The sequence below is a fragment of the Nymphaea colorata genome, chromosome 12, assembly GCF_008831285.2.
Source record: "Nymphaea colorata isolate Beijing-Zhang1983 chromosome 12, ASM883128v2, whole genome shotgun sequence".
Lineage (NCBI taxonomy): Eukaryota > Viridiplantae > Streptophyta > Magnoliopsida > Nymphaeales > Nymphaeaceae > Nymphaea > Nymphaea colorata.
The window spans coordinates 15,127,240-15,148,740 of record NC_045149.1 but is presented as its reverse complement, the minus strand read 5'-3'; the positions used below and the strand labels follow the sequence as shown (position 1 = coordinate 15,148,740).

Below are 21,501 nucleotides of genomic sequence, written 5' to 3'. Positions count from 1 at the left end.
TAATATTGTTATCTTTATTATTTTTAACTTAAATCAATGATAAAAGTTGTTTTAACCTAAGCGTGCTTTTAAAAATACCAAAAGCGTGTTTCTTGCTCCTTAATAAAAACCTTGGGTTGTGTAAATAAAGATATGGCATACCGACAAGCTTAGGCCATAGAGTGACAAACTTGGCATTTAAATACTTTGACAACCCTACATTTTGAGTAGGGAACCCTACGAAATGTTTACTAAGAAAACAGTGAGAGGCCATACCACCAGAGAGTGGAGGCTGCTCTTTCTGACTGATCCAATACTTTAACAAACCTACATTTTGAGTAGGGAACCCTACGAAATGCTCCATTCAGAACAGAAAATTGGAAGGAAGGTGAGGAAAGAAACATGGAACAAATATTTTCGCTCTTGATTACGTCTAAAAGCTTGTTTATAACAGCACATTTTTCCTTTAAGTACAAATGAGCGCTTTCGGCAGCGACTTGCAAATGATGGAAGTTACAGTGGTATCAGATTCAGCTCCGCCATATCAAATACATCTCTGGTTGCTTCGTTTAAAGAAATTACCAGCCAGAAACGTACCAAGGAACTGATTTAATCTCCTCAGTTTTCCTTCAACGCAATCTCCAGCAAGACGAAGGTGCAAAGAGAAGTACGGAATCAGGACCTGTAAAGTTAGGCTACCCACTTTCCTGCAGGCAAACAAACTTTAAAACAATAAGAATCTGAAAACAGCAATTAACTTCCAATAATACTAAAATCAGTGCGGACAACAACAGAAGATCTAGAGTCGCAGGTGCCAATAATGCCTTAGCCAAATTGGCATTCTTAAACCCAGAGGGACCTCCTTTTAATTAATTTCAAAGACCAAAACAGAATCAGAATAAGCAACCAAACCATAACATCATTAACAAATTAACCAAGGAAAACAAAGAATCACCCATACCTGGAAAAGTTGAAATGAATGAGACTTTCCCACTTGTGGCTGCCACCCCTTTGAGTACATGTTGAATAATTGTATATTAGTACAAACTAGCATCCACCCAAAAATGTCCTGCTAACAAAGGAAATTATCGATCATGTGCATTATGCAGTCAACACCTTCTGAATGCACAAATGGATCCTTGACCTACAAAAATTTGAACAAATCATGAATTTAACAAATAGACCAAAACGATTCAGCAAATGTGAAATAACCATCGCCACATCTAATAGAAATTGGCTTGAGTCTTTCCGAATTAAAAAAGGTATGCAAGTCATCGATATCAACTTCTTTAAACTTAGGTATGAATTTCCTTAAACTAAAAAGGAAAAAGGAATAGACAAAAACATGACTCTAAACATACCACCTGAGTTCCTGATACAATGAACTAGAAAAAACTACAATAGTATAATGTATAAATAATTGGGTATATTTATGAAATAGAGCATTTTTCTGCAACTTTGCATGAATTTCTGATTTCTCAAAATTTAATTAATGTTTAACTAGACATGCGTGAAAATTTTAATTCTGTAAATATATATTTCAACCAAGAATATAGAAAAAATTCAAGACTAATTAACATATAAATCACAGAAAGAAAGAGAGAGACCTGAATGAGACTATGTGCCGCAAACCTCCTCTTGCTAGTGTGAAAGCTGACATCAACTCGTTCCCAAGAAACTCGTCTGAGACCAGATGCCAGTTTTTCTGCAATAGTTAACTTGATACCATATAAGAAACCATATATACATATTCTTTCCTTAGTCAAATAGAAGACAAAATCAATCACTGGATTCATGTTTTTTTTTTTATTTATTTTTATATCCACCCAAATTCTTGATGAAATAACAGTTTTCTAGAGAAATTGGAAATAAAAGTATTTATTTCCATGTTTAATGTCCATGAGCAATGGCCAGCAAACCAACAGCTGAACCATTCAAAGAATAGGTGCCCATCCTTCAGTGGTATAAATTAAGTTGGAAAGAAGTATTGGAAGTTTTCCAAGTACTGAAATGTATACTTCATATGGAGGATATGGAAAGTTTCGTCCAAGCCTAACTATTAATTAAAGCTTCTCCCTATACAAAATTTTTATGGACAACAAAGGCAATTGCAATAGCTACACATACACACACAGCAACTGTAGTCTGATTCAACCAAAAGACACGCTACTATCAAGTACCAACATCACTTATGACGAACCCTCCATAAACCAACCGAATCCAATTACTTTTCCACTGGATTTCTACAGACAGCAAAGCAATTACAGTAGCTGCACTAAATGAGCCATCCATTACCGAACTCCTCTTTCCAAGAGAAGTGAAGCTTATGACACACAATTTCCATATACCATCTTAACCAAGAAGCTTTAAAGAACCAAGAAACAGCCAATTTCACTTTGCCTAGAAAAATTTGGATGATGTTGATGATCATTTTTGCCATGGTATGAGATGCCCAACTAGAAAACTCATTATAGGGAATTGGTTGCTTAGAGATTCCATGAGAGGGTAGATCACACTTTTAAGATTTTGCTGGATGCCAAAAATTTAGAAGTCACATGGGTACCTGGGCAACCCTGGACATGGACTACCAGTACCTATATGCGTGTATGGGTATGGGGACACACCACGGTATGTTTTACTTTTTTAACGATTTACTTTTTATTTTTTAAGCACATTCTGATTCTACTGTGTTGTAATTTTTCTAAGCTGCAAATGAACTATGAAATGACATGATTTAAGATACAAATATAATTTTACTTTAATTTTGATTTTTCTATGGGATTGTGGGTGTGTGTGTACACACACACCCACATGCCCGCATAACTGTACCCATACCAGCACCCATATGACTTAGTTTAGAAGGTTAATTCACTTGCAATGCATGTAAATTCAAGAGATAAATGTTGAAGTGAACCAACCTTCCAGCACATCAGATCCATCATCCACAACAGGTATCTGTTCATGCTGCTCTTCTGGAACCTTTGCAGCTTCCACACGTACAATATGTGGATATTTCTGACTTAGTGAATCCTCCCACTGATCCATCAAACAACATCATTAAGAATAAAAAATCAGAAGTTAATATATACACATAAAGTAACACACATTATTAATTACAACAGACAACAGGAAACCTTAGGCAATTCACAGTTGCGCCTAATAGATGCTGTCCTCCAGCCTACAATATCTTAGTTGCACAGAGTCAAGGACAAAGTGATGTCATAAATCATAAACACATGAAGAAGAGAAGTTTTAGAATGTAAGGATACGATCATAGCCAACATTAGCATAAGCCACTCGCCGTCTAAATGCGCATAATGCAGACCTGCATTATTGAGTAAAAGATATCATACATTAGCATCTTCTGATAGTAAGACCAGCTAAATCTACACACGAAGGATAATTTTAAAGTAATTAAAGTGTACTCCACAGACATGAAATAGAGGTCACCGCAGTCTGTCAACATGAGTTGCAGTAATGGGAGCTTCCCTTCTTCATTATCAGTAAGAAAAAGATGCCTTCCAGTTCTCCTGAAGATCCAGTGGATGACAAGACAAGCAGCCTTTTCAAATATGGGGACACCAAAAAGGAATGGAACCTGTGAATAAAGTTCAAGCATGGAAGCAGCTTTTAGCACCATACGGACAAGTCGCCACAAAACACAAATGCAAGCAGTAACAGAGACACACTTAAACAATATCAGGAGATGATCATATCCCTTTGCAATAGGATTCTCATTAATTCTAGCGTGGAATAAAGTTCCATCAATAAAATCCCCAGTGCAAAATCGAAGCAACAAAACTTGCAGCAAATATGAGACAAGTAATACCTGTTTGTTACCTCTTGAGCCAAGATGAGGTGTTGCAACTGTGATAAAATTCGCTGCTTCTAGGCCACATATAGTACCTCTTAAGCTTCTTCCTTGTGCACCATTAGCCGAAACATCTTCATTTTCTTCCTCTGATTGAGGGGGCTCATATAGCCTACCAATGGCATACCTAGCAACTAGACCTCCCACAGAGTGTGCGATAAATGAGATCTTCCGAACTTTGGGCATTTGTTCGACAACTTCTTTTACCTAACAATTTTAAGCAGTCTTTCTGTCAACATAAACATAAACTCATGGCTTGAGAATTCTTAAATGACAAAATTCTAGCTAAACACATTTAGATAAGGACTACAAACCTCTTCTGCTAAACGTTCTCCCATCACATCAACACCATCTAAGGTCAATTTGGAGACATTTCTTTGACTACCTGGATGGAATTTTAGAAACATCTAAGGTCAATATGCTCGCATCAACATCAAGTGCCTTCTAAATTAACAATCACTTGTACTAGACAATAACATAAAATTGTAGAAAAGAAAAATGTTACAGCAACTAAACGAAAGCCATGATATCAATGGCATGGACACAACAGTTTGAGCAAATAGGCATCACAGCTGCAAGAGGATAAAACATATGGCAAGAGAAACTATGTGAAGCATTCATTTCTTTTAAAGGAAAGGTCAGGGATGAATTGTTTTTTTTTTTCAAACTAAATGCCTGAAAGCATAGAAACAAACTCAGACCTACAAATCCACCACATTTTTTGTGGCATAGACAATAGAATCTAGATTACCAATACAACAAAGTCAGTTGACTCAGTTTTAATATGATTTTGATGCAATTTGATCATTTACCCAAATTTTCCCTTTTGCAAGGTTGACCTAAACCACCAACATGAAGAGCTCTCCAAAAAGATCTAGAAAAAAAGGACAATTGGTTTTTCCATCCATGTTGCATATGGATAAATGAATTTGTTAAATTTTACATTGAATGGTAGCGATCCTTGCCAGTTCTTGCCTTTTGTTGAAGAAACTTATGTTAAAATAAACTAGCAGAAATGAGGCCTTCAAATGACTCCAAGTACATAACACCACAATTAAATGCAATTTGTATCATCTGTTGATCCTGGACTCATGTTCCATGCAGGACCTAAATTAGCAGGAATAAATCCACATCCAATATACTGATATGTGTAATAAAAATCAAATGCAAACCTGGCAAAAAAATGAACCTTTAAATAAATAAAAAAAAGACCATTTACACCAAAAGATTTTGGGTTATAAATTGTAATGATAGTCAAGTACCAGTACTCATGCTTGAAAAGGCCATGCATAGACTGTGAGGGTAAATTCATAGCTATGGTCAGGTGTTACCGTTAAAAATGAAGTGAGCGTACTGTAACTGTTTAGATTTTATAAGAGTAATGCATGGCTTAAGAATGGTAAACGTAGAGGTTTTTTCAAACTCAAGATTAATACCCAGCCAAAACAAGATAGAACGTTCTAATTTATAACCTTAATGTTAATAGTTTGCCTTAAATTTGATTCTTCCTTGCACAGTTTTCGACCATTTGTCCAAATAGATGGAACAGGCATCATGGGCATGAAAAAAATAATCCCAACTTCTAACTTAATTTTATGAAACTACATTTCTGTTAGGTATCTGTTATACTTTGTTGTGTTCCTGATGGTATCTGTTATACTTTGTTGTGTTCCTGATGCATGGTTATGCTAAACTCAGCACTTCACAAAAACCTTCCTTCTGCACTTTTGTATGCATAAGTCAAACCATTGCAGTACAATCAGGGAAAAACAAGCTCGAGGGGTGTCAGAGAATATGACTTTTACAGTGACATAAGGAAGTGCACAGACAGGAAGCAGAGTAACAAAAACAGACAAAAAATCATTCTGATTCCTTTCGGTTTTTATCTAGATTTTAAGTAATTCATCACGTTAAAATTGAAAGTGAATACTTACAATGGACAACTACTTTATCTGGAAGAACCCGAACAAATTGTTCAGCAGCAAATTTCCAATCAGTAGCACTGCAACAAAGAAGAAAAAGCAGATGCATCTCAATATGGAAGCGATCAATCTAATCCACAGCGTGTGCCACACACAAAGAACGTGAATAAGAGAAACCATGTGTAGGTTAAGTCAAAAAGCAACTTATCGACAGGGAAAAAAAGTACAACAGAACAATAAACAAAAGAATGCTACGAAAAAACTGAAAAGTGAAAAGCTATAATAAGTGGAGAAGAGATGCATATCACTTGAGATACAAGACCCGGTCAATGTGCCAACTATGGCGTCCGTCTTTTTGCTTAAAGAATTATTAGTGCATACATTTAACTTGAAACAAAGAATAAAAAACAATCAAAGAAACTCTACAAAGAAACTATTGACTTTGCTTTTTCCTTTTCGAGACGACAAAACTCAAGCCATCTAATTCTGAAAAGACTATCGTAATGAAACTGATACTCTTTTACCTAACCTATACCTCTTACTAGGCTTAGTATCTGAAAATCATTAGAAGGATACCTCATCCAGCGCTCCTGACAAACATGGACAAGTCATGTAGATTCATTATGTTTTCAAGAAGGTTTACAATTAAGTCCACTCCACATGGAGGATGCGATTACACACAAACACGAAATAACCTCTTGATCACCACCCAGTCCTACGCCAAGATGGGCCCAATTGCTCATACGTCACATTTCGTTATTAATGACATACATTGATCTCCATGTCGCTGCACCGGCCCTAACTTCAGACCTATTCCAAATATGATTTCTTGAGCTCGACCCTAATCATAACAAACATTTGCTATCGAACGTTCTTGATTCTCACGCTCAAACATACCGTTCTATCGTACTTTCAAGCACGCTACCGCCTTCGACGTAACAACTCCAACTTCCAGAATCCAACATGTAGAAACATAACACGTCTAATTCCAACTCCAAGAACTTACCAACCGATGCTCTTTTTACGGACCCTTCCGAACCCTTCTCATTTCTAACATATATATGACATAAAATCCCTAGTTCCATGTTTGTAAATGGATCAAAACATTTAAACCAAACTTTCCGTTGCGTCCAGAATAAAGGAAATTTTTAGGGAAAAAAAAAAGATAACCGCGATTCTAACATCGTCTTCTCGCATCCCTTCTCATTCCAAAACCGCAGAACGAACAAATATAATACGACCACGTCAAATCCTACTCCCCCACCAACCTTTGACCATAAGAAGGCCCCCATTCCAACAAGAACCAGGATCGTCAACAGAAAACCCAACACAAGAAGCAAAACAAGAAGAAGAAGAAGCACATTGAGACGCAGAATCAAAACTTCCAGAAGAAAAGAAGCAGAGAAACGAAGAGAATAATTACGATCAACTCTCGTACTTTCCGAGGATCCCATGGACCATCACGACGAGATGATCCGGCAAGCCTACCACCAACTCCCCCCCAGCGCCGCCGTTGACAACGGCTGCATCCATGCCGTCGTTGTTCTCGGAGAAGCGATCGGGCATTTTCTCAATTGCCGTCGTTGGCGACCACCGAACACCAAGAAACTCAACAGGAAACTCGAAGCGAGAACGGAATAGAAGGTAAGAGCAGAACGGTAGACTCCTCCTTTGCGACGTCCCTGGACAACATCGTGCTGACATTTATATCACAAATTTTCCATATGGCCATCAACAAACAAAAAATTTGAATATAGCGACTCATATATAAAATATTTCTTATTAGTGCTTACTTTTTACAATAATTTATTAAAAAAACCGAGCATGAGGTGGCCCTATATGTTCCTTTTTTTTTCCATTTGGAAACGATTGCGCGTCTTTTTGCGTTTACCCTTTTATTATGATAACTCATTCTTTTGTTTCTATTTGAGTGGAATAGTTAAACTTCATGACAACCACCACTGTTCTCATTCCCGCGATATTCAAAGTACCAATATCGGATAATTGTCGGTAAGCTTATATTGAGAAAAAAAATCTTGGCCACTTGCCTACTTAAAATATCATTTATATTACAAGATATATTTTTTATTGGGCCGAAACTGTATACTATGTATATAATTGTATATACTATATTTGCTCAATAACAAGTACATTTACATTATATAAAATATAATATTTTAAGCTCAAACGTCCCTGCCGCCCTCACTGGATAGGAAAGAACACAACGATCGCCCTCAAATGACAAGTCTCCATTTAGCTGCAGTTATAAACAAAAAAAAAAAAGGAAAAAAGAAACCCTGGTTTTGAATATTAGATATTTATAACATTTGAGTTCGATATAAAATTCTAAATAAACTCAACAGCTCCCTTGTGTATTTAATAGGAAGACGTCCCTCAAGAGTTACAATTTCAAATAAGTACCATCTTTTTGTTGCCATTTTACAGTGGGCGCCTGGGGGGCATGCTTCACAGGGGGAGGGCGGCTTTACACCCTTCCATTCTTATGTCAGAACACAGGAATCGCTTCCCACAGGCAAAACAAGTAAAGGTGAAGCGCCTCATGTTTTTCCAAGGAGAAGTTTGGAGTTGGCAAGTAATTATTGCTTCATTCCGCACTTGTCGACCGCCCATCTAATCTCCGACTCTTGTTGCTTGACATGGATATTCTGAATTCGGGGAGCAGCAAGTCTTCCAACTGAGTAAGATGGGGTCCATCAGGATTCCAATAGATATCAAAAAGTTTTCAAAACCAAACAGAGTACTGTTTCGGATTTGGAGTTGGCAAATGACATCCAATTGAGATAGAGTTTGTTTTTTATCTCACAAAAGCATCAAACTGGATAATGAATATCACTTTTAATGTAATGTGCCAGTTTTTTTTCTTGGCACATTCACATTCAATTCAACTTTAAGAATGACATATTAACTTTGTTATCAAATTGGATCTGATTGCAGCTTTGAGAATTAGATTTTAAGATGGGCTGGCTTTTCAGGAGAATTCATGCGAGAGGAAAGCCCCACTGCATTTATTGACAAAAAATTGAGGACATGTACACACAAAATGAATTAGGGTCCTGATTAGCAAGAAAGGCAGGAAGAAACGAAAACCTCCGCACTGAGAACCGAAGAAACCTCAATTGACAAGCCCCTGATAGATATATTCAACCCGTCTGGCATATTTGTGATTCTCCAAAAAAAAGCAAGGAAAAGATCAATCCCCGAAACAATTCTTCCGAGTCTGCGCCTCCATCTGTTGCAGCTGGTTTGCAAATGAATTATGTTGCCTCCCCTCCCTGATTCTTGAAGACAATGGTTGAGCATCCACAGACGTGGACTTGGAAAGGATTTCTCGCTGCAGCAGACTGCGTCATACAAAAATTTGCCATAGTGGCGGCGCACCAAGGTAGCCACCCTAATAGCTCCATCCTTTCTCAAAAAAAATCAATCTGGATGCAAAGCTCGATGCCATGGTCCCAATGCCAGTTGTGCCATTTAATCCCCATGACTATCCAAGTCCCGATCGGCTTCGAAGATGCAGAATTCCGGTCTATCTACTGAAACTGATGCATAAAGACTTCCTAGGCAGGCAGCTTCTACTACATCTCGCTGTCTATTTTACTCCTTGTGCCTTCTTTCATTCCTTAATTTCCAAACCCACCATACTACTAGATGAGAGCAAATAGACCAGCATTTTTGGAAGCTCCTTACGCTTGAATTTTTGTTTCGTCCACCATTTAAGGCCCTCTTTCACATCCCTAGGAGGAATCTGATGCAGCCCGTCACCAGTTGGCGACCAAGACCCGTTCCCCCCACCCTCCAACCCCCTGGACGGAGCATCGAGTTGAGTTCTTCCTTAGACGACACCTTGATCAGGAACTTGCTATTCCCCATCGAACATGAAGTGGATATTACGAATTCAACCAAGGACTCAAAAACAAATTGTTAGTCCAGTCGAGATCTACCATTCTCCCCAGCTAAGCGGCAACGCAGAAAACTTTAAAAGGCCGGATCATTACCTAGTAGGATCCTGGTAGAATGGCGAGGTGGCATTGACCGTTCGCTGGCCATTAGAGGAGAAGTCTCCCTCCTATTCGACCGCTGATCTTCGACGGAGCTCCACCCTTTAACCAAACTCCAACCAGAATGGGGACCATCCGCACCGCCTCCACCTCCAGCACGTTCCGAAGACCCCCTGCGCTCCCCCACGCCTTCCCCAACTCCTTCGCACTCCATCCCGCCCCCAAATCCTCTCCCCGACGAGGGGGAAGCGCACCCCCTAGAGCTTCTCCCTGCAACGCGAGAAACCTAGTTGAAGCGGTTCCAGTGATCAGAATTGGAACAATCACATACATCGCCCCTAGCGTCCCGTGGCAAACCTGGTTTTTAGCATATTTATCGACTTTAGGCCTGAGCAGGTCCCGTTTCTTTTCCTTTTGCCTAGCGACGACATGTTTATGTTAAGATTATTGATCAATACAAAACATGCTTTCCCATATTGTTTTAATTATTCTAGAAGGAACAGTATAACACCTAGAAGGGACATGCCCTGATACTTGATTGACAATCCTTCACGTATCACATATGGAACATACATTGGAACCTTCGGTTGTCAAATTTTATAATTCCAGGAGATGCCCAAGTATTAAAAAATGGGACGCTTCAATCGCATATGGAATCTTTACTGCCAAAAGGAGGTCCTACAGACAATCCCTTCTTTTGCCAAGAGATCAGCCTACACTGGTTCTGCAGCATGCAATTGGTCTGCATTTGTCATTTTAACTCACCGATCTAGCCAACAATATCACCACTATGATATGGCCAACAAAGTTTTCCAAGGATTTGACATAGGTGCGAGAAACGTTTGAGAAACGATGTCATCCATGCATCTTTCAAACAAAAGATTTCAGATCATGGTTAGAAATCGAAGAACTAAGATCTTGGATCTAAGATCACCATACACTCAAGCTAATCAACTACAAGCTTAAACTCATTTCCTATCCAACCAACTTATCTCTGTTACACAACCAGGCACCTACCCACATCAGGAGAATGGTGGGTGACCGCATTTTAGAAAGAAGTCGGCGGCTTTGTAAGAAAATTTCCAACTTAGGTACCACAGAACTAATTTTTCCCTAGTAGTACACTCAAATCAAGAATTAAAAACTGAGATCATCTTGTGCCCCATGCTGCACCATCTTGTATACATAAAGTGAAAGAAACGAATAACCATATGAGTACATGTCAGGCATGTATGTGACAATACAACATTACAGCTTACACAACTTGGGAAGACAAAAAAGGAAAAAGTAGCAAATTACCTCATCTGTTATCCTGGAACCAACCTAGAACGCCCTACTCCATCCTAATAACCAAAAAAAGAACATATACATGAGAGGATGAAGTAGTCTACACTCAGTCCCAAATTTTGTCAATGACATTCTTCTTCCATGCATTTCTCTATCTTATGCAACTTATTATCCACCTTTCTCCCATCGTTTTCCATCTGATGAGGAGGACAACAAATTTAAACCATCCTCATGTTACAAATCATGTCAAGCTACAAGCTTCAAATGGATGGTGTTCAAGGTTGCGTAGAACAATTCTTGCAAAGACCTTAGCCTCAATTGGTGCTGTTGCTGATGCTGCTGCAGCACGCAGTACACGAGCAGCACCAGCCTTGTGCAAGAGACTTGCATGGTGTACAGCATGCCGACTTCCAGGTATTGTGAACTGCAGTCAACGGAATGAATGATATCAAACTAAACCAGCACGCAAATAACAGTAAAAAATGTTAAAGACACCAGCTAACATATTAGAGAAACTAGAAATTAAATATCAGATGGTAGAAATTGCAGATTAGAGATCTGCAATATTTATAAGAGCAGTAGCTCACGAAGTATCCATTACAGTCTGATGACTTCCTACCAGTCCCCAATAAAATTGGCATGATAAGCATTGAAAAAGCACCAATCTTGTCTAGAAACTGGCAAACATGTATGCCTTTGGCAGCCACGTGAAAGTTTGGAAAGCTTTCCAGTGGCCAGTGTCTGTCCAAAAATTCTCATAATATATAAACTTCAGTTCTCATTCACAGAAACACATGATATGCACCTGCAAAAGGGCAAAAGCTGCACACGATCTCAGAATAGATGATGTGTTCCTCAACATGCTAATGAATCTTCCTATCTCTGCCCCACTGTAAAACAATCATCAAAGTTATTTGTAAAGTGTAAGTGAATTTAAATTGAAAACCAGAACTGACAAACGGATTACTTCAATAAAAGCTACAGTATCTGATGGAAACATGAACAGACATAGCATTTGGGAATCTTTTAAACAGGCAGGTTTTGGAATTTTAGATGATATTGCAAAAAAGTTCTTGCTCTTCCTTGCTGAATTTTAAATTCTATTACGGAACTCACAGAGAAGACACCAAAATCTATGCAGAGAGGACGCCCACATGACAAAGGAAAAATGAAGTTCTTCTAAACTTTTGTATTTTAAATGAAATATTAAAAAAAAAAAATTTGCTCACTTGTCGAATTTTAAATATTTTATGGAAACTTGGACGAGAGAAGACACTAAACTTTATGCATGACGGATGACCACATGATAAAATGGAAAACTGAAGTTCTTATCTCATAGAATAATAATGTTACAGAAAGCAAACCCAGCTTTCGCTGCCTTCTAAATCCAACTGTTCTAATTTTAACCTCAAACATCAGCAATTTACACTGGCAAGTTGGAACCAATTAACTGACACCCAAAGTTTCCTTATCATACTCACAAGCAGTTATAATCCTAGTTTGACAAGAAATCATATGGCTAGATATTTTTCTTATGTTTCTTTTGTTTGTTTAGACAAGGCATCAGAAAGCACCTGCATCTAAGATGTCCTGCTTCTTGTATACGTACTGCCTCCACAACTTGAGTTAAAGATGCAGGAGCTGAGGATGCAGCTGCAGCTGCAAATAAATGTTGATCAAAAAAAGTCTGAATAAAAGCTTCAATGTTCTTTAACGCCATTCTTCTAGCGCCATCTAAGCTTCCCGCCTTTGAAACACCTTCTGTTGATGAACCCGTTAAACCAATTTCATCCATTCTGTAGTAAAAAAGAAGGAGAAAAAGAGATGCTTATTGGTTCAGGTCCTTCAAGAATCTCCTAGTACATTTAAGGGGACAGATGTTCATTGCACAGAACATAGTTCAAGCACCAGAATGTAACATAATATCTTTTGAGATACTGTCATCACTTGAGTTTGGAAATGCTTGTGCCCAAACTAATGGAATGCAGAATTAGACAACTATATGCACCACTCTACACAAATACATTTCTATGAACATACATTTTCTTCCCAATAGCTTGCAACAGAAAGAAGAATGGAAAATCATTAACTCAGAACAATAGACACAGATACGCTTTGCAGATTCCTATGGTGTTCCAGAACTTGAAGTACATCAACATTAGGGTATTAATATATATGAAGAAAAACAATGTGCTTAATTAATCATCTCAGGAAACCCAAACAATCTTTGCTTAAAGTTAAAATGATAGTCGACAAGCAAATCACACACACAGGCCAAATTACTAAAAAAATAATTAAACCCCTCATGTCAGCATGATCCAAAAGAAATGCAAATTATCCAAAAGAACTAACAGGTGAAGGGTAACAATTGGCTAGAAAAACTAGTCATTGTCCTGATTCAAGATGATTGAAAAGTTTATCAAATTTCCAAAAAAATAAAATATTTCCTGCTATAGCTACAAAAAAAAAATGCACGGAGATAGAAACATGCATGTGTGGCAAAAGACATAGGATCCACTAACTATTTGCTTGATCCACATAGACTCCTTTTCTCCAGGCTTTTTTTCATACAACAGGGGCATAATTACCCTTGCAGAAGTCCTTACAGCTGCTAATTTCTTACCTGATAATCTTGTATATAGCAACAACCACGTCTAAGTTTTCTTTTTGTTTCTTGTCAACACCAGATTGATGCAACTCTTTCTCTTTTTTCTCTCCCTCCATTAGATCTAATGTTTGTTTCTCTTTTTTTAGAGGAAGGAGAGAGAGAGAGAGAGCAGGTGGAGGTAGGGGATGCCCTTCATTTTTTTTATTTTATTTTTCTATTAAAGAAAAAGCAGAGCCATCCGATCTGAAAACATTGGACAGCTCAAGTCTCGTATAGCAGTGACGAAGTGAACCTTGTGTGATGGCTCAATTACTTATATATATATATAATACAGCTGCCACATTTGCAGTCCACATAAATGTTCTCTTCTGCTCTTCATACATGACAAGAAAGAGTGTCTGAACAATTGCACCAAGCCAACACTTCGGACACCACATAGTGGAGAATTTGGAATCAATGAAACTGGAAGACCTTTAAAGAGCAACCAAAATAGTCAATTTCTATTCCCTCGTTCCATGTGAAATTAAGATATTGGTGGATGTCAGATAGCTCAAGGAGGATACCAGGACTCGGTCATTTTGAGGCAGGAACTGGGCTTCTCACCTTGCTCATGATGTCCTCACCCTTCCACTCCTCCCTCTTACCTAACACTAAACACATTTTTCTCTCCTATAATCAGGTCAACTCCTTAACATGCTCATTTCTTCTATAGTGTTCCTGTTTATCATTTGTTTTTCCTTCCTGGGAACTACTAACTAACCCAAAAATAAAGAAAATTGAACCATGGAGACGCAAGGAGTCAAAAGCTTGTGCTACTATGACCAACTATATGAAGAAGACCACAAAGGTTAGCAATTTGACAAATTTGACCATACTGTAAATAACCATAAAAAAATTTACCTTCCATCAAACATGTAAGCTAGGGCAAGTGCAGACATAAAGCGGGCCATTTTTGAAACTGAGGAGCACAGATGTACAAGAGCTGGTACACCCCCTTCCTCTACTATCCTAAGAGCATTTCCAGGATTGAAAGCAAGATTCCAAAGGGCACCTGCAGCAGTCTCATGGACATCCTGAAGTCAAAAGTATAAAAAAAAAAAAGTCAAATTAGAGGGTAAAGGTCAACCACAAAGGAGGGAAAAACATTATATAGACATGGAGCACAAAATACAAACTAAAGCTAAACAAATGTGGATAGCAATTTAGCAAATGAAAACTTGTGGATAAAAAATGAAACTCACTTCAGCATCAGAACGTGCTAATGCAATAAGTGGTGCAACGCCACCTTCTCGCCCAATAGCAATGCTGAGAAAAGGAAAGAGGATCATCATAGTGTCCAAGGTACTTTAACAGAATTTCTTAATAACAGTAATCGGAAGTCCACTTTCATGTGGAAAACTACTGACCTATTAGCTTCAGACACTGAGAGTCCCCATAAAGCACCAGCAGCTCTTTCCTGAAGGCCTTGGGAGCCATTTGAGCAAGTCTGTGCCAGAGCAACCTAAACAACCAACATCAAAATTAATGGACACAAAAGTGAGTAAAACATGAATTAGTTGCCATGAATTGATTTGGGTAAAAGAGACATCCATAGACTCATGGCATAAGAGAATAACAAAAAGAAAAGATTTCAGCCACAAAGACCAGAAAAATTGATGCCTCAATAATCAATAATTGAAGAACGCAATGAAAAGTGAACAAAAATTGAAGAACGGAAGACGCAAAAGAAAACTGAAATTAGGGGAAAATCTGCCTTAATCTCACTCAAAGAACTAATTACAATGGGAAGATGTGACCCTTACATAGGGAGGGTCCCTCTAACACACGATCCAACAATCTGGATCTTATTTGATTTGGGTCCAACTAAAATAACATAAATAAGAAAATAACTAAACAATTGAGAATCTAATTGGAACCATTGGATCCACATCCATCCACAAGACTGCATCAGGAAGCAGTCTGATAAATCTATCATGTCTTCTCACCTTCTAGATGCATAGAAAATTGCATGCTTATCAAAATCAAATAAGATCATAATAAAACAAATGATTTCATCTGGTTAGGAAACTCAAGCTGATGAAACATGCTGGTAGCGACAGATATGATATAATAAGAGAAGAAATCCTGACTTAAGAAGGCAGAACGTACCAAAGCCTCAACACCACCAGCAGCAGCAATTGCTTCTCGATTTCTATCATCAAATGACAAGTTCCATAGAGCACCAGCAGCCTCTTGTCTGTCAAGAACAAAAGCAGTAAGAATGTTTTCCTGTTATGGAAAAACCATGAACCATCAGTAAACCATTTCATCTTGCCTAGAATCTGAAATAAATGAGGGTATACCAAATAACTCATAAAAACCTAGGGCGACCATATGAGCTCCAATAAGAAACAATACTAAAAATAAAGTATCAACAATAAGAAAATTGAAATAAAAAATCAAAAGTAAACGCTGAAGCCAACTATTAGACAATTTTCATTCCTCATGGTTAGTTAACCTTTCTGAAATAGCTTACAGAAAATAATATACATCTGAGACTCTGAACTATAACAAGAAAGATGTAGTAATTCCTATAGGGCCAAAAAACTGCAATCCAAAAGAGTAGCAATTCCTTTTATGTCTCAAAAAAGAAAGTTTCTGTCAGAAAGCAAAATTTTTGCTTTGTTGTGTAATTAGTCTAAATTTGCTTGCATGAACTCTCATAACGATCCATGTTAGTCACTAGGAATCAAGCATTATCAGAAGGGTGCTTCCACAATATCAATCTCACAACCATTTTCAATACACCTTCAGAACAAGTTTCAAGGGCACAATTATATTGTACTAGATGTAATTCAGAATACACATCCGTACCATACATTATGGTATGAGACAGGGTCATCTTATGTCAAGCCTTCAAACCATTGAAAGTGAACAAAAAAGTTAAAAGTTACATAAATTTCTTAAGTGTCATGAAGGCTACAAATTTAAAGTAAAAATTTAGGGCTGATTTCATGCAGCAAAATAAGAGTTTTCATGGTTTTCCAGGTAAAATTCTACGTCTATACATCAAAATAAGAAGTTTCAAGTTTTATAAACATTAAGTTGTTTCAAGACTCCAAGGAGTAGATCATACACAATAAAAAACTTATTCATGTTATTATTCATCTACGTTTTAAGTGGTCAATTTTGAAGGTGTCCAAGCTGTGATTGGATCCAAAAGAAGCGACTTTGAGGTCCACTGATTCATAAATATGAGAGGATTAATTTCAAGCTCTGCACGTACTACCTTACACCTTCATGACGAGAACAAGTGAGCTGCACTAATGCTTCTAGAGCACCTGCTTCTTGTCCAACAGCAGCATTATTTCCATTACTGTCCCCATGTGCAGCCAGATTAGCCAAAGCACGAGCAGCCTGAAAATCAAGCCCAAATAATAAATGACAACAACCAGTTCAGATTGGCCAAAAAAAAAGTGGATGATACATTATAGATGACCAGCTTGCACTCTAATCAGATATTAAAAGGACAAATTAAAAGATGTTAAAAGGTCAATTGAAAGATTATCTTTCCCTACACAGGGAGACAAAAACAATGTTTTTATCTAATGAAACCTAGAAAGGAAAAATAGTATACTCCAATTTTTTGCTTATAAATGGAAAGAAAGGGTATGAAAGAAAAGATAACCATATGAGGCCAGTGAGGCTTGCCATGAACAGATGGTGGATAGCCTGAGAGCATGGGTTCGCCACCAATAACCTCAACGCTAGGAATGTGAATCACTCATGAACGGATTAAAAAGATCTAGCAACCAAGATACTGTGAGGTGATAAGCAGCAAGAAATTAAAGAATATTCTTCTTCAAGTGTGGAACAAGGAGAAGCCTGACGAGCTAGTTGCTTATAACTTTTAAATCATTGAAAGGTAGGAAAAGGGAAAAGGTACAAAGAACAAACATCTTCGAGGCACAGTTAGCTGTAAAAGGTCAATATATCAAGCATCAAATATATGTTGGTCAAAGCACTTACCTCTTGAAAGCTTTGCATTAGGGCAAAGCACACTCTCAAAGCTTTGGCTTTGCTCATGATTGCACAAAGCACTCACTTCTCAATTAGGGTTTTGGTCGTGACACTGGGGCATGAATAACACCCACATCACCTATTCCTTGGATAGAAGGAACCTGCCGAATATGGCAAAGAATCCAGCTAGAAATAGGTTTCTGGCAACTAGTGAGTGTGGTGCCTAGTTGACTAAAAGCCTTGCTGTTTAGCTTACTTCACTTTCGCTCATAGGCAACACTCTAATCAAAGCCTGTCAAGATGCCAACAATAACTCCACCCACATGGGTAAGTTGAATTTCAAGACCTTCGATTCAAACAAGGTCAATTCAATAACTCTTTTGGCGCAATCCAATAGCATTCTGCCTAACCCAGTTTGCCTATCTACCAAAACGAAGACACCTTGCCAGATAGGGAACAAGGAATGTAACCAAGCTATGTTTCTTCAGTGATTACAGTATAGTAGTAAGCAAAACTAAATGCCATGGCAACAATGCTAGCATGATCTAACAAAAGTGTATATAATCATGTATGCTAAAAATTTTCATCTTACCTGTTCTTGCACCCCTTCAGATTTGCAAGATCGTGCAAGCATCACCAGAGCATGGACGCCACCAGCCAGAGCAACTTCCATGCTACACTTGTCATCAGCTGCCAAATTTGCAAGTGCACCAGCAGCACGCTCCTATTTTATAAACAAGCAGATCAAAAATATGATAACCAACACAATGCACTAAAACTGTGAGATCAATGTAAATCACATCTACACACAAGGACTCCATCGCCACCAGAAGGCCATTTGAATATGAGATCTACCAGTGCTTTTACACCGCCTGCTTCAGCAATCGCTGCCTGAGAGACCAAAGCATAAGAGTACATCCGCAATTGAGTTTACTTATGATGAGACACATATAATCAACACGGAACATTGTGAACTTTGTGATGTAGCCTATTAATGACCAACCTTGTGCTCCTCTCCAACAGAAAGATTCCAAAGTCCTCCAGCCGCCTCTTCAGCAACCAGTCTGTTTGGAGACCTAGCAAGGGAAGCAAGGATACTGATTCCGCCTTCCATAGCGACAGCTTTGGCAACTTCCGCATTCACGGACAGGTTTGCTATGGCCTGCACATTCAAATCCTCCAGAGTTACACAGGAGAAGCAGCCCCAAATGTAGGCATCAGACAGGCTTCTTGACCTTTGAACAGTAGAATTCAACTTCAAAGTTCAAACACATCACAACTAAGAAATATAGTGTTCTGACTTTGGAAAAGGAACTGTGCTACTCTATAAGAAAAATTCCAACTTACTTTTGCTGCTTCTGACTGGACCCCCTCTCGACAAGATCTAGCAAGGTTGAGAAGAAGTCGAATCCCACCTCCTGACATCACTGCTTCTGCTCTTCTAGGATCCACAGTTGCATTTTCGTCATCAATGACCACAAAGGTTGCCAGCCCAGTTGCAGCTCTCTCCTGTACATCTTCTTGCAAACTCTCGATTAAGCTCAACAGCAATAAAGCACCTTCGCCTACCCAGAAACCATCAAGGCCAGAAGGATTATTCTCTGCAATCCGAAGAAGAGAATGTGAGAGAACCCACTCCATCCAGTCCATCACATCTTTTACATTACCAGCACCAGCTACTTGGTTTCTCTGATTCCATAAGCTTTTCTTATCAGTTCGAGGGACTCTATGTGGCTGGACCAGACCACTCACTAGTGAAGACAGGCCTTTCAAAATGTACGTAGATAGGGTAAGAAGAACCTTAGACTTAGTGTCATATGCTGCACCACTAGCAGCTTCTTCAAGAACTGAGCAATTAAGAGCACAAACAACTTTCAGACTCTGAGAAGATAGCAATCTAGATACAGCACTAAGGGAAATATCCGTTCGAGAAACATCCAAACCAACTAAGTTTGGCAACTTGCTCCAAAGTTGAGAAGCTAAACTCCAATTTATGTGCCTTAACCCCGAAAGAGAGAGAAACCTAACTGAGGCAGCATCTCCAAGAGCTGACCCATCCACCCTCAAGCAATCCATAAACCCAATCTCAACAAGCTGCTTACAGTTTCTCACCAAAGAGCGAATTGCTTCTCCATCAATATCCCTTACTCCAGATAAACGCAACCTCTTCAAGTTAGGACAGCACATAGCAACTTTTTGAATTGCATCACTGGTGATCTTATCACAGAAGTCAGGACCAATCTGAAGAGCCTCAAGAGCTTCATGTCGGGCAGCCATTACCGACAGAGTTGCATCACTAATGTCCCTACAAAAATCACAACTTATCTCTCGTAGACCTCTTGCCTGGAGACATATCACTGCATTGGCTGCCTCTGACCCACGAAACCTCAGCCTCTGCAGATTGCTGCACCGACTGGCAAGTGAAGCTGCAGTTTCAACATCACATTTATGTGCACGCAAATCCAATGAAGTCCACAAACATGGGGAAGATCCGAGCACCCTAAATGTCTTACAGGTAGAAGAAAGGCTTGCTCTGTCCCTGTAATTCAAGCAAGACAACACCTGAATAACTGTATCATCCGGTAAGCCCGTCCAGTCAACATTCATTGAATTGGTATCCGAGCGAGGAGTTTCCTCACAAACCCCATTGACACAAGAACCCTGGACTACAATCTTTTCTTTCTCCTCAACTATAACAGGTTTTCGCCGTACTCTCCTGCTCATTGGCGACACAATTCTGGACCTCTCTTAACAATTCTTTATACAAACCTAACCAATCAGCAGAAAACCTGATAATACGAAAAGGCTAAACTCCCATCTTTTGACTTGTCATCGGCTAGATAATGAAATAATAAACAACAGACATTAGCTAGTTTTAAGCTTACGGGACACTGAAGCACGCAATTTTCCAAAAGAACCAACTCAATTGGCAGCCTCCATCACACGGAGAAACGAAAATGTTCACAGATTCCGCATCAACTAGAGTTAATTATGCTACACTTACTCGAAAACAACCCATGCACCGACTTGGTTCTTGCCTGTTGCTAGGAAAACGAACAAAAAAAGAAACGAAAATTCTCAATCAAACACAGAATCGTCAAATGTATCTTAACAAGAAAAACAGCAAAACTGCCCATGTTTTACGAATTTCAAAGACTAAACATCCGTTTCTTCTTTGATTTCTATACTAACAACATAAGCAAAAATAAATTAAAATGCCAAAACGCGCGTCCAAATCCATACGGACCATACCTGGGGCTACAATTCTCATGCACAGCATCTTAGTGAAGCGGCAAAGCTTTCTTCGGATTATAAAGGACCAAAAGAACCAAAACGCTGCGCTAAGAAGAAATGAGGAAAAGGGGAGCGAATGGTTGGGATGGAACTCTAGCAAACCCTCCAGAAATCGACCTCCACCCCCTTTCCCTGCTATTTCGCCAAATTAATGATCAGAATTCTAAACGTTGGATGAACCTTTAACCCTCTGAAGGAGGTGGGGAGGATTTTGGGAGCTCCGTTCCTCAAATATTTTCTCAGGAGTCAGGAGCAAGAGGAGAACGGGGTCAATTCCGATGAAAAGGATGGTAGAAACCATCATATATAAGAGATATCTAAAGTTTTATGCGTGTCATTTGTGATTTAAGCATGCCAAGGTAGTGATTTATATTAGCAAATTATTTCCAGTTTTTACTATTTTGGGCTGCTGTTCGAAGGTAGGATACAGATGTTGATGCTTGGCAAGAGGGTCCTTGTGGTTTCAACCTGGTTTTGACCTTAAGGACACTGAGAAGAGTGCAGACCATCTTGGTACTTTGC

At 38.7% G+C, this 21,501-nt stretch overlaps 3 protein-coding genes across 10 annotated transcripts; all 3 read right to left on the bottom strand.

The window, feature by feature from the left end:
* Positions 1–382: 382 nt before the first annotated feature.
* Positions 383–7,444, bottom strand: LOC116265204 (lipid droplet phospholipase 1). 2 transcript variants are annotated; one of them, XM_031645753.2, is made up of 11 exons: positions 7,211–7,444; positions 5,785–5,852; positions 4,165–4,235; positions 3,809–4,057; positions 3,414–3,577; positions 3,249–3,304; positions 3,114–3,166; positions 2,898–3,015; positions 1,587–1,684; positions 941–1,123; positions 383–686 (listed from the first exon to the last, which is right to left on the bottom strand). In XM_031645753.2, exons 1-10 carry the CDS (start codon positions 7,336–7,338, stop codon positions 1,052–1,054), a joined length of 1,077 nt encoding a protein of 358 aa, XP_031501613.1. In that variant the 5' UTR covers positions 7,339–7,444; the 3' UTR covers positions 383–686; positions 941–1,051. The 2 variants fall into 2 exon arrangements, with proteins under 2 accessions (XP_031501613.1, XP_031501614.1); XM_031645754.2 differs by having other exon boundaries at positions 3,114–3,157.
* A 679-nt stretch (positions 7,445–8,123) lies between these two features.
* LOC116265970 (uncharacterized) lies at positions 8,124–10,182 on the bottom strand. Of its 2 annotated transcripts, none has more exons than XM_031646991.2 (2): positions 9,789–10,148; positions 8,124–8,467 (listed from the first exon to the last, which is right to left on the bottom strand). In XM_031646991.2, the coding sequence occupies exons 1-2, from the start codon at positions 10,003–10,005 to the stop codon at positions 8,370–8,372; spliced, it is 315 nt and encodes a 104-aa protein (XP_031502851.1). In that variant the 5' UTR covers positions 10,006–10,148; the 3' UTR covers positions 8,124–8,369. The 2 variants fall into 2 exon arrangements, 1 of the variants encoding a protein (XP_031502851.1); XR_004175231.2 differs by lacking the exon at positions 8,124–8,467 and adding an exon at positions 8,485–9,652 and having other exon boundaries at positions 9,789–10,182.
* Positions 10,183–10,921: 739 nt separating this feature from the next.
* On the bottom strand, positions 10,922–21,295 carry LOC116265683 (protein ARABIDILLO 1-like). Of its 6 annotated transcripts, none has more exons than XM_031646482.2 (14): positions 20,938–21,293; positions 20,690–20,729; positions 19,033–20,224; positions 18,689–18,847; positions 18,496–18,576; positions 18,278–18,409; positions 16,955–17,082; positions 15,835–15,922; positions 15,093–15,187; positions 14,928–14,991; positions 14,587–14,759; positions 12,653–12,874; positions 11,884–11,968; positions 10,922–11,502 (listed from the first exon to the last, which is right to left on the bottom strand). In XM_031646482.2, exons 1-14 carry the CDS (start codon positions 20,963–20,965, stop codon positions 11,320–11,322), a joined length of 2,670 nt encoding a protein of 889 aa, XP_031502342.1. In that variant the 5' UTR covers positions 20,966–21,293; the 3' UTR covers positions 10,922–11,319. The 6 variants fall into 6 exon arrangements, with proteins under 6 accessions (XP_031502342.1, XP_031502343.1, XP_031502341.1 ...); XM_031646483.2 differs by having other exon boundaries at positions 20,690–20,723; XM_031646481.2 differs by having other exon boundaries at positions 18,541–18,576; positions 19,033–20,729; positions 20,938–21,295.
* Between the last annotated feature and the right edge of the window lie 206 nt (positions 21,296–21,501).